Source organism: Leptosomus discolor, chromosome 16 (genome assembly GCF_034619465.1).
Source record: "Leptosomus discolor isolate bLepDis1 chromosome 16, bLepDis1.hap2, whole genome shotgun sequence".
NCBI classification, from domain to species: Eukaryota; Metazoa; Chordata; class Aves; order Leptosomiformes; family Leptosomidae; genus Leptosomus; species Leptosomus discolor.
Genome location: NC_141406.1, coordinates 8708935 through 8721194, shown reverse-complemented (window position 1 = coordinate 8721194; position 12260 = coordinate 8708935). Strand labels below are relative to the sequence as shown.

General features: G+C 42.1%; 1 protein-coding gene across 1 annotated transcript in view; it reads left to right on the top strand.

The window, feature by feature from the left end:
* FBRSL1 (fibrosin like 1) overlaps positions 1–12260 on the top strand; it is a 549235-nt gene that overhangs the window by 148510 nt on the left and 388465 nt on the right. The window contains exon 2 of the mRNA XM_086473976.1: positions 976–1176. Coding sequence (XP_086330102.1) covers positions 976–1176 — 201 coding nt within the window. The remainder of the gene's footprint in view (positions 1–975; positions 1177–12260) is intronic.

The window sequence follows — 12260 nt, the reverse complement described above, 5'->3', positions numbered from 1 at the left end:
GATGTTTAGAAAAAATAATGTGGCTGAAGGTGTCAAATTTTGGCATGATAAACAGTGCTTTTAAGGTCTCTCCTGATCTGGTATTTTTACCTCATGTAAAAAATTAATTGGGATAGAGATTCTGCAAAACCTTCCAAAAAGAGTTTAGTTTTCACCCTTGAGCAGTTAATAAAAGGCATTGGGGAAAAATTTATCTAGCCGTAGTGAACTAATGTCATAATGATTTGGCGTGTTATTTCTTAAACTCTTTTTCTGTGGTGTGTGTAGGGGGAGAGGTTGATACGTTGTCACCAAGAGTTCAGCTTTCAGTCCTCAGAGATGCCAGGGATAGCAGTAGTAATTCCCTTCTCTGATCTCACTTCCTATGTTAATCGTTATGACATGACATACCCGCTTTTAAACTGCGCTTAGATTGTATGTTATAGTCCTGATTCAGGGCAGACACTTAGCGCTTAGAAGTGTTCAACCTCTGTTATGTGTTTAGATCCCATTGATCTTCGGTGGCTTATTGAGCGCAGTGTAGGCTTTAGAAGTGCGTTTCTCCATATGAATGCTACTGTGACTCAGAGACTGTCAGGCCTAAGGGGGGTCTGATATGTTGCTTTCTGAGATCAGAAACAAAACAAAATTAAACCCACCTCTTTTCAGTTGAGCAGTTAAAGGCTTTCCTTCAGGATGCCGATTTGTTCATGTGTTGTTGACGTGTGGTTCCTGAATTAATCTGAAGCAAACTCATTTTCATAACCAGTTCCAGCATCTCTGAAATTAATCAAACACATAGCCTGGAGAGCATTCATCCTAATCTAATCTAAAATTACTGTTTGCATTGTGCGTGCCTAATTATTCATCTTAAGTCATCTCTGGAAAGAACATGCCGCCTTGTTTGTGTTTTTATTCAATATTTATACTGCTTAATGCTTAAAAGTAGTCTCAGAGAACTGAAAGAACTTACAAAATTTTTTTTCTCCTTTACAGAAGGACATGTCACTAAAGCCTCAGGAGCGGAAGGAGAAGTGGGAGAGGCATCCAGGAAAGAAACCTAGAGAATCTGAAAACTGTGTGTCTGCTGAGCCGAGTGAAAATGGCCATAACAATGATGCTGGGAGCTCTGAGAGAGAGGCAGAAAGAGGCAAAGAACGGATGAAGAAGAAACTCCCCTTGAAGCTATCCAAGCAGGTAGGGAGATTATTTCTCATCTGAAGCGACCGTGTTGTGGCTTTGGCCCCTGTGAAATGTTGTCCTGCTGGTAGGTTGGGGTCGTTAATGTAACTGGCTTCTCTGGTGACTTGTGCTGGTGAAAACAGTGTCTTTTATAAGACTTCTGCCCAAGTGCACAAATCCTGTGTTGTGGGCAAGTTTCATAAGCTAAAATGGAAGACCAGGTGTACTTGGTAATGTAGGAAGGAAGGAGCAGATCTCCCTTGCAACTTTGAGACAGTAGGGTGATTCACACTGTAGGTTTGTGGCTCTTACAGTCTTAGACACAGATAGAAACCATTAGTTGGATCATAGCCTTCTTTGGGGAAGATGTGCTTGTTAATGTGCACCTGGAAGTTGCAAACATGAATATGCCCATCCCGTGAACGAAGTTCGTGTGCCCCCAAAACAGTATCTTGAGACGGAGAGAATATTCAAGTATTTTAGACTTGGAAGGTCATTTTGGAGGAAGTTGTGCTCTGGGGAGTCTTTCCGCCATGCTCTTCTAAAATGTGGTAGAGCATTAATGAATTAAGAGTTGTCATGCTGGAGGGGATGATTGGGCAGGCTCCTGTCTGAACCGCAGTGTGCGCAGAGCCGGGAGGTGACAAAGAGGAGGCACTATGACGTGCAGTCTATTTATCACTTAACTGCTGCTCAGCAGGGAGATTTGTTGGTGACTCAGTGCTCATTCATCAGTTTGAAATCCACATGGCACAGCAGCCTACATCTATGAACAAACACTTTCCCAGTTGTCCATTAACTGGTGCCAAATGGCAGCCAGTGGGAAGACCAGTGTATTTGACTCTCTAGCATTTGTTCTAAGCGAAGAAGTACACTACGATGAAAAACTATTTTTTTATTCTCCATGATGCAGGGAAAAAGAGCTGTTTAACCCAAGCACACCTTCTGTCCTGTGAAACTAATTCCGTATATGTGCCAGAAGAGTGAATTGTCCAGTTATAGGAAGTGTTTTTTCAGACTTTAAATATTTTAGGACTTGAACATTAATGTTATCTACTGTAACCCCCTGCATAACTTCATCACCACAAGCAATCTTTGTGATTGTATTGTAGCACGTTCATTCATAAGGGTTTATCACATTTTAGGTTAGACGTTCTAATGGTTTGCTCATGGCCCCACTCTTCTGGTGGCTAATTGTTCTCACTAACTTCTTCCTTTAGATTTAAAAAAAATAGTTGGAACAAGTCAGTACAAATAACTTATGTAAAGATGTTAGTACTTTTCTGTTTACAAATATTTAGGTTGCAAATCATGTAACCACGCACTCCTAGTAAAATATTTGCCAGGTTTGTTTTCTTTTAACTCCCCAAAGTGATACCAAATGTTTTGGTTTTAGGCTAGTCAGTCTATATGTAGTTAAAATACATCAAGTTTCTTGTTTGTTTTTGTTAGTAGTTGAGTGATAGGGTTTCAGTTCCCCTTCTGGTTACAGGTGCAATGAGTTTGTGCACAAATATTCACTCTGTGCAAATTAAAATGACTTTTTATTATGGGTGAATAGATGCACATTTTAGTTTCAATGAAAGTTTGAGCAGCTAGGGTCCTTTTCTTGGCATCCAAACCCACAAAATGCTAAGGCATGTATATCACCAGAAGTCCCTGGCTTTGATATGAAATGTTTAGAAGCGGTAGTGCTGGATGGTATTCCTGCCTGCCGCTTGTGCGAGGATTGTGGCATTGTGCTTCATCAGCTCTTCTGCCTTTGTAAAGCTGCTGTTGTGTCAGGTTTTTTTATTTACATGAAAAGGCTCCAAACGCCAGTCCAGCGACCCTTGCAAAGTATGCATAAAACTGGCTCACTTTCCACTCTGGTCCCAGGAGTGACCTTACCAACGCTCGTGTTGATGCAACTGAGAGTGGTGCAGTTGAGTATGGAAACGAGGAGCACCACAGGAGGTCATTAGGTCTCGATTGCTACCCAAGTCTCTCTAAAGTGAAAGCCTGGCTTGGGTAAATACTGCCTTTATACGGGTTAGAATTCCTTCAGGTCTAAAATTACATTGCAGGTATTTTGGTGCATTTCAGTATTTGGTGGTGGATGTGTGAGGCGGCGCTCTGTGGGGCAGCAGGGAGGTCCCCTCTCTCTGGAGCTGGGGTGAGCCGGTTCCTTGCCCACTGCAGAGAAGGGAAGGGTTGTTCCTAGTGACATCTTCTAGGTGAAGTTTGAAACTAAGTTTCAAGTAGTTGTGGCTCCTAGGGATTTCATGACACTGCCATAGAAATCTTTGGGGTAAAAGGTTTTGTTACGCTGGCCAAACTCCAGTTTCTGTAATTACATGCTGCGACCCTAGTTTACCAAACATTTAGATTATTTGTATTTCAGCTCTGAAAAATGAGGATGTTGTCTGTTTCTACTGGGTAGTATTAGGCTGCCATCAGTGATTAAATAGGGTATTTGCTGCCACATTCGTGAAAACCTGAATTAATCTTCTATTGTTTAATCTTTTTTTCCTGTAAGTATAAGTAAGAAACTCCAAAAAGAGCGAGGAGCTTGCACAAAGAGTATAAAATAAAACCTGTGGTGAGTGACTCATTGATACACTGTGCCTCTTTAAACAAGTCACGCTTAGAATTCATCTTTTATTGAAAAAGGAGTTTTTTTAAATACCTTTTATTATCCTAGCTGATATAGTTGTGAAAACCAGACAAGTTTTCAGGTCTGTAAGGTTGATGAAAGTAGCAGCAAAATCTAAGCTAGATAAACTAGGCTATTCTTAATGCAAACTAATTATGCAAATGAAATAGACAAGTTCGATAATTTTTCCTTTTTTTAATAACCACAAAGTTCACACCTAGAATTCTGGCATTTCCTGCCAAGCTGTCTAGACAAATTGGCTGTAATATTAAGTTTCCTGGAATTTGGGGGTGATATTTACATCTCAGGGTTATTAAACATAGGTTTATACCTAATTTGGAAAGCTTACTGTAATTAATGCTAATTATATTGAGATGTTGCTTAGAAATTAGTGTTCGATTTGAAGCATTCCTTATACTCTCATCCCTTCTCTCTACAATGCTACTGAATTGTCATCTTTTCTACGCAGCCTCCTCTAATAAATCAAATTGGGCATTATAATTATGGCATTCTGCTAATCCTTGTAGAGAGGTGCAAAGTGGTAAGCTGATTTGAGTGCCAGGTTGTCTGCTTTGTTTAGAAAATTAGATTAATACTTCACTCCTTTTGACAAAGCATCCAGATTACTATTTGCTTCTGAACATTTGGTTCTTCTGTACCTCAGGTTATGGGGAGAGGGTTGCAAAAGCCAGTCTGTCCTTTCCAGCCCATTACTCCAATGATGTATAAAAAGCATTCAAACACATTTAGCTCCTGCTACAACCAAGCAGAAGGGGAAAAGGGGCATTTCACATAGTCATAGGTCCTTTGGCCAAAGATTAGCCAGGATTTGGGGCTGTTCTCAATGCATGTGTGCAGGGAAAAGTTCTGACTTGAAACTACTGCTCTATGATGGGAATCGACAAAACCTCTCTCAGTCATCAGGGGTGTGTCAAGGAATACGAAAATGTTTAAAGCTATGATGTATTTTAGTGTAGCCAGAGTGGCCTTTTGCCCCTTTGAAAGTGTATAGTTGCCTCCAACTCCGGTCATTGCCTTTTTTTAAAGGTCGTGTCCAAGACTAACCCAGTGGTTTGTGGAAGGGAATCCCCACCACAGCTGGAGACAGTGCTGGTGGGGGAGAGGACCCCGTCACCTCTTTAAAGGATTCCTCTGTGGTTGGGTGTATAATTCACTTAGATGAAGTAAGAGGTAGATGTAAGATAAAACCTCTTAATTCCAGTTACGCTTCCTTGTGTTGTCCTAAGTCATTCTTCTAGTTTTTGGAGAGTCACCCTTTGAACTTTCAGTCTGTCTTTCATTAGCCTTAGCGGAGCTGTTTTTCTGTTTTCTGGGTTCATTTTTGGAGTTGCTTATTTCTCTGAATGTCTGAGCTGCTGAGAGGCACCCTGGATGTAGAACAGTGGGTTGTTTTCCCAAGCTTCAGGACCCATTGCGATTTCTGTACATAGACTGAAAATGGAGTGACCTCCTTCTGAAAAGGGTTGGGGCTAGTAGGAAAGAGTTTCTGATATTTCGAGTTAGCTTAACCTCAAGCTCTGTGGTTAGTCAGCTCGGGAGCATCATGGTGTATTGAATATGCTTAGATGTTAAATGCGGCTGTAATAACACTTTGTTCTGCAAATAGTCATTTGTCACGAAGATGAGTGTCTTACACCTCCTCCTTCCTTTTCTCACCCACTGTTTAAATCACCCGAGATGAGGAAGAGTCTCAAAGAAGCTGAGGAGAACAGGGTGGTGTAGCACGTATTTGGTGCTCATAAATAGCGTGCTGGGTTTGGAGTATGGGAGGAAAGGGCGAGAAAGCTAACGCTGTCATGTTGCTCTGGAGGTGTGACATCTCTGTGAGTTCGGCAGAGCTTCCTGGAGGGAGGGAAAGCAGAGTTAATTCCTGTGCCTCATTCAATCCCCAGCCTTCGTCAAACTGCTGAGCATTATTGATGATTAATGTATATTGTTGCTGTGGCTCTTGCTGGACTGGAACTGCTAAATTACATTAACATGTTTGATTACCTATTCATGTGATTTATTTTTTTTTTTTTTTTCTGTGATGCTCATCAGCTCGTTATCCAACATTCATTGATGAATGTATCACCCTTCCCACCCCCCAGGAAAACACTGGTCTGGGTTACTGCTGATCTGAGCTAAAGGTGATGCACTAAGTCATTTTCCATCCAGGGTGCACACTGTTTCTTCTGACATGTAGGTGAAAATTGATAGCTTGTCTTCAAACCAGTTACATACCCTTGGCCCCATTTTGTGTGTGGTGGTGGTACTGTGAAAGGCTATGAGGCTTTTCCCAAGGTAGAGAGAAACAGTCTAGAAACTCATCTGGCTAATGGAATAATGGGATACCTTGTGTGGAAAAACTTCCTTTGGCATCATACTGCCTGTGCTGATGGTTGGGCAGTAGGAGCACGTAGCTGCTTGATTTTTATTTGTATTGTTCCAGGTTGTGATAGATGGTAAATCAAAAACTTGAATGTGCTTTTGAAGCCACTGGTGGGCTGAAGGCAGAGTGTTTGCTTAATGACACAGAGTTCAGAGACTGAAACGTACCTTTCTTAGCTGAGATTCTGCAGCCACATAGGAGAGTGAATAAAAAAAACCCACCTTTGGAGTCTTTGTCTGTAGGCCAGGGGACAGGTATGGATATGCCTTCCATGTCTTAATAATGCAGTGTTTGGAAGCTGAATTGTTTCTAAGAGGGCCTAAATATAATAGTAACTTCTGTTACCTTTGGTATCTCAGGCTATTAAAAGCAAATGAATTCTAGGCAGCCAACTTGCTGAGAAAAAAAAAAAAAAGGATGCCTTTAATGTGGGTTTTGGGGATTGGTTTGGTTTGGTGTGTGCTGCTTTGGTGTTTGCATTTTGCTGCTTTTGAACACTGAAATTATACAAACCGGTTTCTTTTTTGTTTCTAATTGATGTTACCCTTTTTGTTAGCAGATATTGTTATTTAAATGTTCTTTGAAACTAAACAACAAAGCAAAAGGGGAAAAGAAAGTCCATTTTCTTTTAATCGGGAAAATGTTGCTTCACGTATTGCTTAAAACAAGGATCCATTTCTACCTTTGTAAGTACAAGAATGTACAATTTGGACATGAAAGCCCTGTACCAATTAGTTTTAAGTACACATTTATGATTGCTAGGAGAGTTGGGCCGTTAACATAACACATGTTATCTGCATGAAGTCTCTCTCCCACTGACTCCAGCCAGGCTGTCTGGAAGGCCAGGAAAGCGGCTTGGGTGGGTGCTTGGATTCCCTTCGGCTGGGCCAAGGACGGCAGCGGAGGCCCGCTCGGGTGAGCTGCGGGGCTGCGGTTCAGCAGAGCCTGCTCGAGCACGTGCTCGCTTCTGGACATGTGAACAGTCCCGCTGGCTTCAAAGCCCTTAATGAGGCTGTGGTGCTGGGGCCCTGTCCCGGCGGATTTCGGAGGAGGGCCTTGTTTCCGGCTGAGCAGGGCCGCGCAGCACAGCCACAGATGGCCTGGCCTTGCTCTCTCACGCTAATCTGCGAGTGCAGAGACTTCACAGCTGCCTGGGAACCCACTGGGGAGTAACGGTGCAAAGTACTGAAATGGGCAATACAGTATTTAGTCATTAGGTTTGCTAATCCAAGGCCTAAAATCAGCCTCATTTCAATCAATAGCAATCTGTTTGCACTGTCAGGAGCTAATTTAAAAATCTGCTTTAAGTCCTGGTTAGGCGCTTGGTATTCTGTTTTCTGCATCAAAGTAGAGGGGAAGCAGTGGGCATAGCACAGCAGTGGCGGGAGGAGGGAAAATCCTTTGTAAATAAATACTGGATGTTTATTTCCCAAACGAAACCCTGCTATTACAAAGAAGTGCTTTTGTTTTTGCTAAATTTATCCAAGAATTCATCAAGATTCTTGAAGTGGCTGCAAAGCCCAGTCTGCAACAGAGGGGGAACTTGGCAGCGTGTTTAGTTTCTTCAGTGCTTAGTTTCTTTAAAGTGCTGTACAAACCATAAACAATTAAGGTTTGCATTATAGATGTGGCACAGGTAACTTCATCACGGGATTGCAGACATCTTTTCACAGCTACAGCACAGCTTCCATAGCTGATCTCTGTGACATACTGTGCTTCAGGAGGAGTAGTGCAAAATAGTGCCATAAAACCACTGGGAACTACTGCAGAAGGCCTTTGTTTAAGCTGGAAAAACGTATTTCAAAGCGCTCTGCAGTTCTGGTAGGGAAACATAAATTGAGGAGACCATGTTTATTAGACTGGAGGTAGGGGGGGAAATCCAACTGGTTTTAGACCAATGCTGAAGCATGAGACAAGCATGTGCTGGATTTTACTACACTGCAAATACTGTTTTCTGAATGGACTCATGTAAAGTGTGTTTTGGCTGCTGAAAGTGTTATATGTAGGAGAACATGGCTTTGTGTTTTTCAGTGATGCAGTGAAATAATTATTCACTAACCCAAAGGACCAGTGGGTTTCTCTTTTGTAGCTGATCCTCACTTGCCAGTATTGCTGCTTCATGTGCCCCACTTCTCCCTGCTCTTGTAGGACTTGCCTGATCCTTCCAGAGAGGCTCAGCTGCCTCCTTGGTGTGCCCCAGCCCGGGAGCGCAGCTGGGGGCTGCTGGCTGTGCGCTGGGTTGGGCAGGGCTCACTCACCTGCACCAGCACCTTACTGCCGTGGGCTTCGCTTCTGCTTGGGTGGGGACTGCTCGCTGGGGGCAGAGCAAGTGGAGGTTGGGTGGCCATGGGGATGGGGATGCAGTGTTTTGCCACGGGCACTCTTGCTTCCTGCTTTTTATATATTTAAGGATCATAATGCTGTTACGAAGTATTGACCCTGCTGTGTTCAGAACCGGACCCTGAGGCTCTGCCTGCAGCATTGGCTTCTACCTTCTTTGTCCCTGCTTTTTCTTCCAAATTCCTGTCTGTCCCCATTTACCTCTCCCACTTAACAGCATTTGGGCAATAGCAGCGTGTTTAGGCCTCCAGATGGCTGCTGGCATTTTTAACATGTGTTAGAGCAGGTCTGGGGAGCACAGTGATTAAAGCACTGGATGCTACCAGTGCTTTCTCTGCGTTGGGACTTCTTATACTACCTCTAGCGGAGCTGAACCGCAGCGTCTTCGTGGGCCTTATGTCTCCGTCTCGGTTCCTCATCTGAGAAGACACGATAGCTGCAGACCCAGTGAAGTGTGGCCCAACAGATCTCAGTAACTCGAGGCACGCAGACATTTCATAAACGGAGCGATCTAGAGGAAGCTTCTCTGAGCAGCTCTCATCTCACAAGACTCATCCCCAGCAAACAGGGAAGACTTGACCTGATGTTCCTGGTGTTTTCAAAGTTAAAAATGGTCAGAAAATTGAAGTGATAGGAAGATAGTTAAGTCACACTGCTACGATGTAAGAAAATTATGTTGTAGGTATGGAAAGAATCAAACCAGTTATAAGGTCCACATTTTAAAACTCCTGCAGGTTAACTTCTCCGCATGCAGTTATAGATGACTGATAAGGACTTTAGGTCCCATTTGCTTAAATACAGCCTCAGACATGAGCAGGGAAAAAAGAGAAACAAAGCAATCCTCTCTTGCTGATGTTCTCTAAGTAGCTATGACTGAATCTTGTTACAATGGCTTCTTTTGAAAGGGAGAAATAAAAAGGAAATTTCATTGCTAACAACTTATGTGGCATCAGATGCTATAAAAAAGGTTGTTGTTGGTCATTGGTTACATTGTTATAAAGGAAGAGCTAAATGGTTTGTAATTTAGAGAAGAGGATTTAATTACATGAAGTAATTTACAGGAAGCTATAACCACTTGTATCTTTTTTTTTTCTGTTGAATTTAATTGGTTGACACAATGCACAAAGTCGTCTTTCTTTTCCTTCTTCCCTCCTCTCAATTTTTTTTTTATTTTATTTGTATATTTGCTTTTGGACAAGAGAAGGCACCAAGACAGAGCACTTCTGTTGTATCTCATGATTTTAGCAGATTGAAGAATGGAGAAAGACAGTTGAATGGTGCTCTGTCTCCAGCTAGTCCTGGTAGTGTGTGCTGTGTCAAGAGATTAAGAGCCTTGGCTGGAGGTTTTTCTTGCACATCTCTTCATGACTGTGAGATAGGGCATGTTCTGGGTGTCCTGTGAGCTGCGTAGAGCCCCTTTTTGTAGGTGTAATGCCCATGCCGTGGAAGAGGCTAGGACCTAGAAGCAGCTGAAGCAGCTGTGACCTTTTTACACGTTGTTTTTCTGCTTTGGACAAGAAGCGTCTAAAGGGTTGTTCCATCTTGGTTTAAGCACTAGCTGCCTGCTATTTTAGCTAGCTTGTACAAGGGTTTGGGGTCTGTTACTAATTGTAGTCCCCATTCTTGGGCTTGCACCCAATGTCTGCAGTAAAACACAAAGCCTCTGAATGGCAGCAGGTAGAGTATAGTTTCTTATGATCATCCTTGTAATTTTTGGGATGATCGCAGGTATTTTGTGTGTGTGTGTGAAAGAAGCATAGTAGATGTAGACAGACAATACTCTTCCTCTAGCATGCTTATCACTATAACAACTAAACCATCTGCACAGTTCCAGTCTAAATCTGAGCTGATGTAAAACAAATATAAAAATGATATCCCAATAGATCTTGTGGTTGAGGCAGAATAAATATCTTTTCATGAGAGGCTATGACTTCCAACATGGAGAACTTGTCCTTGCTTACTGCTGGCCATGGATCTCCGTTTCTGCAAGAGACTGCTGGGATCAGTGCACCAGGAGCTGTAGCAGAATCGCTTTGGCAGTTGCCAGTCTTTGCCTGAAGTCATTTAATGGCACTGCTCCAGCTCACTTGGCTTTCCTCGTGGAAGCGTATCAAAGATGATGCTGTTTTCCACCTCTCAGTTGCTCTCGCCTAACAAACTGCTGCCTCAGGCAGTGTTACCCACATCCCTCGACCTCTTTTCAGTGTGGATTCTTAAGGGAGCTAATTTTCATACTTCTGCCTGATGGATGGTTTACGCGAGCTGTTGAGAATATACACAGCTTGAGTAAGCACATCTTCGGTTTGAAGACATCTCTTAGGTAAAATAAGCACTTATTTTTTTCCCTTTAGTCCTTCAAGCAAGGTTACTAGTAGTTCTTCAGGTGAATGCCATTGCACTATATATTTGGCAAAGTCAGTCAATGAAACCTGTGCTGTTTTCTCTTAACGTTTTGCCTAAAAGAAACTGAAGAATTAAATAAAGCCAGCAGGGGTTTGTGATAGATTTAAAGCTCTTCCAAGCTTACTGGTTGAGGGAGTCCTAAGGTGTAGTTGGGCATGTATGTATCTTTTAACTCAGGAGCTGAAATATGCCCTGTCTGTAGGTTTTTCCAGCTGTTAGCACTGTAAATTGATTCTAAAATTTTTCTGAAGTTAAGCCTTGAAATTAGTTTATTTAAAAAAAGAAAGTCCTACCAAGGAGGATATTTCAAATGTTAAGTTTAGAAATTTCACATATAAACTCCTATTATCATTATATGCAAAAGGAGTTTTGTTTGTTTGTTTTGTTTTGGTTTTTTTTCCCGGTAGCTTCCTCTCAGTTCTGTTTCTCTGTAGTTGGAATTGTTGAGATTACAAAGCAAAGTATTATTTGGGTAGCTGCTGGATTGTAAAAGTCAGTGTCTAAAGTCAATTATGTAAATATGTGCAGGTTTTTTAATTTAAAACCAAATCTTTCATCTTCACCCTTCCTTCCCCATTCCACTTTCTTCTGGTTAAAGGCTTTGATTTTTGGCACTGGGAAAGGAGGATGGGCTCGATTCTTTCTTCAAGTGCAGGTCCAATGCAAGCTGAAGTGGAAGACTAGTAATAGGTTTCTTTTTGCACTTTCTAATGTTTCCTCTTACAGCCCTGCTTGACTCATTGACACTGAATAGTAAAAACAAGGGAAAAACCTTTTCCAGGGGAAACCTTATCCACTGGAATAATATTGCTAAAAGAATCCAAGGACGAGGTAATGGATCAAGTAGTGGATGCTGTCCAAGGCAGCTAGAATAACAGTGCTGTGATGAATAGCCTTCTGATGCTGTAATATTGCAGCCTTCTGGAAGGTGGTGCTGGATCTCATAAAGTTGTCTTTCTGCTGGTGCTCAAAACTTTCAAATGGCCATAGGGCAATATTTTGTAATTTAACATGACATTTATTGGCTGTAGTGTCAGTCATAGGTATCTTTTTGGAGTTAGTGTCTCAGTCCTTTAGGATTGAAGGTGGAGATAGTTCAGCTGGTCAGATACGTCTGCTGTGGAGTGTATCTTCAGCTTTAACATGAAAAAAATAAATGTGCTTTCCAGTTATTTTTCAGCTTGTATGGAGCAATTTCAGTGTATAAAGATGTAAATGGGGATGACACGAAGGAAGAGAGTCATGTTACAAGTGTTGCCTGAATTGAGATTTTTTAACTTGCTCCTCATTTGTGCGTGTGCTCTTTTTCTTCCAGGTGCATACTGCCAA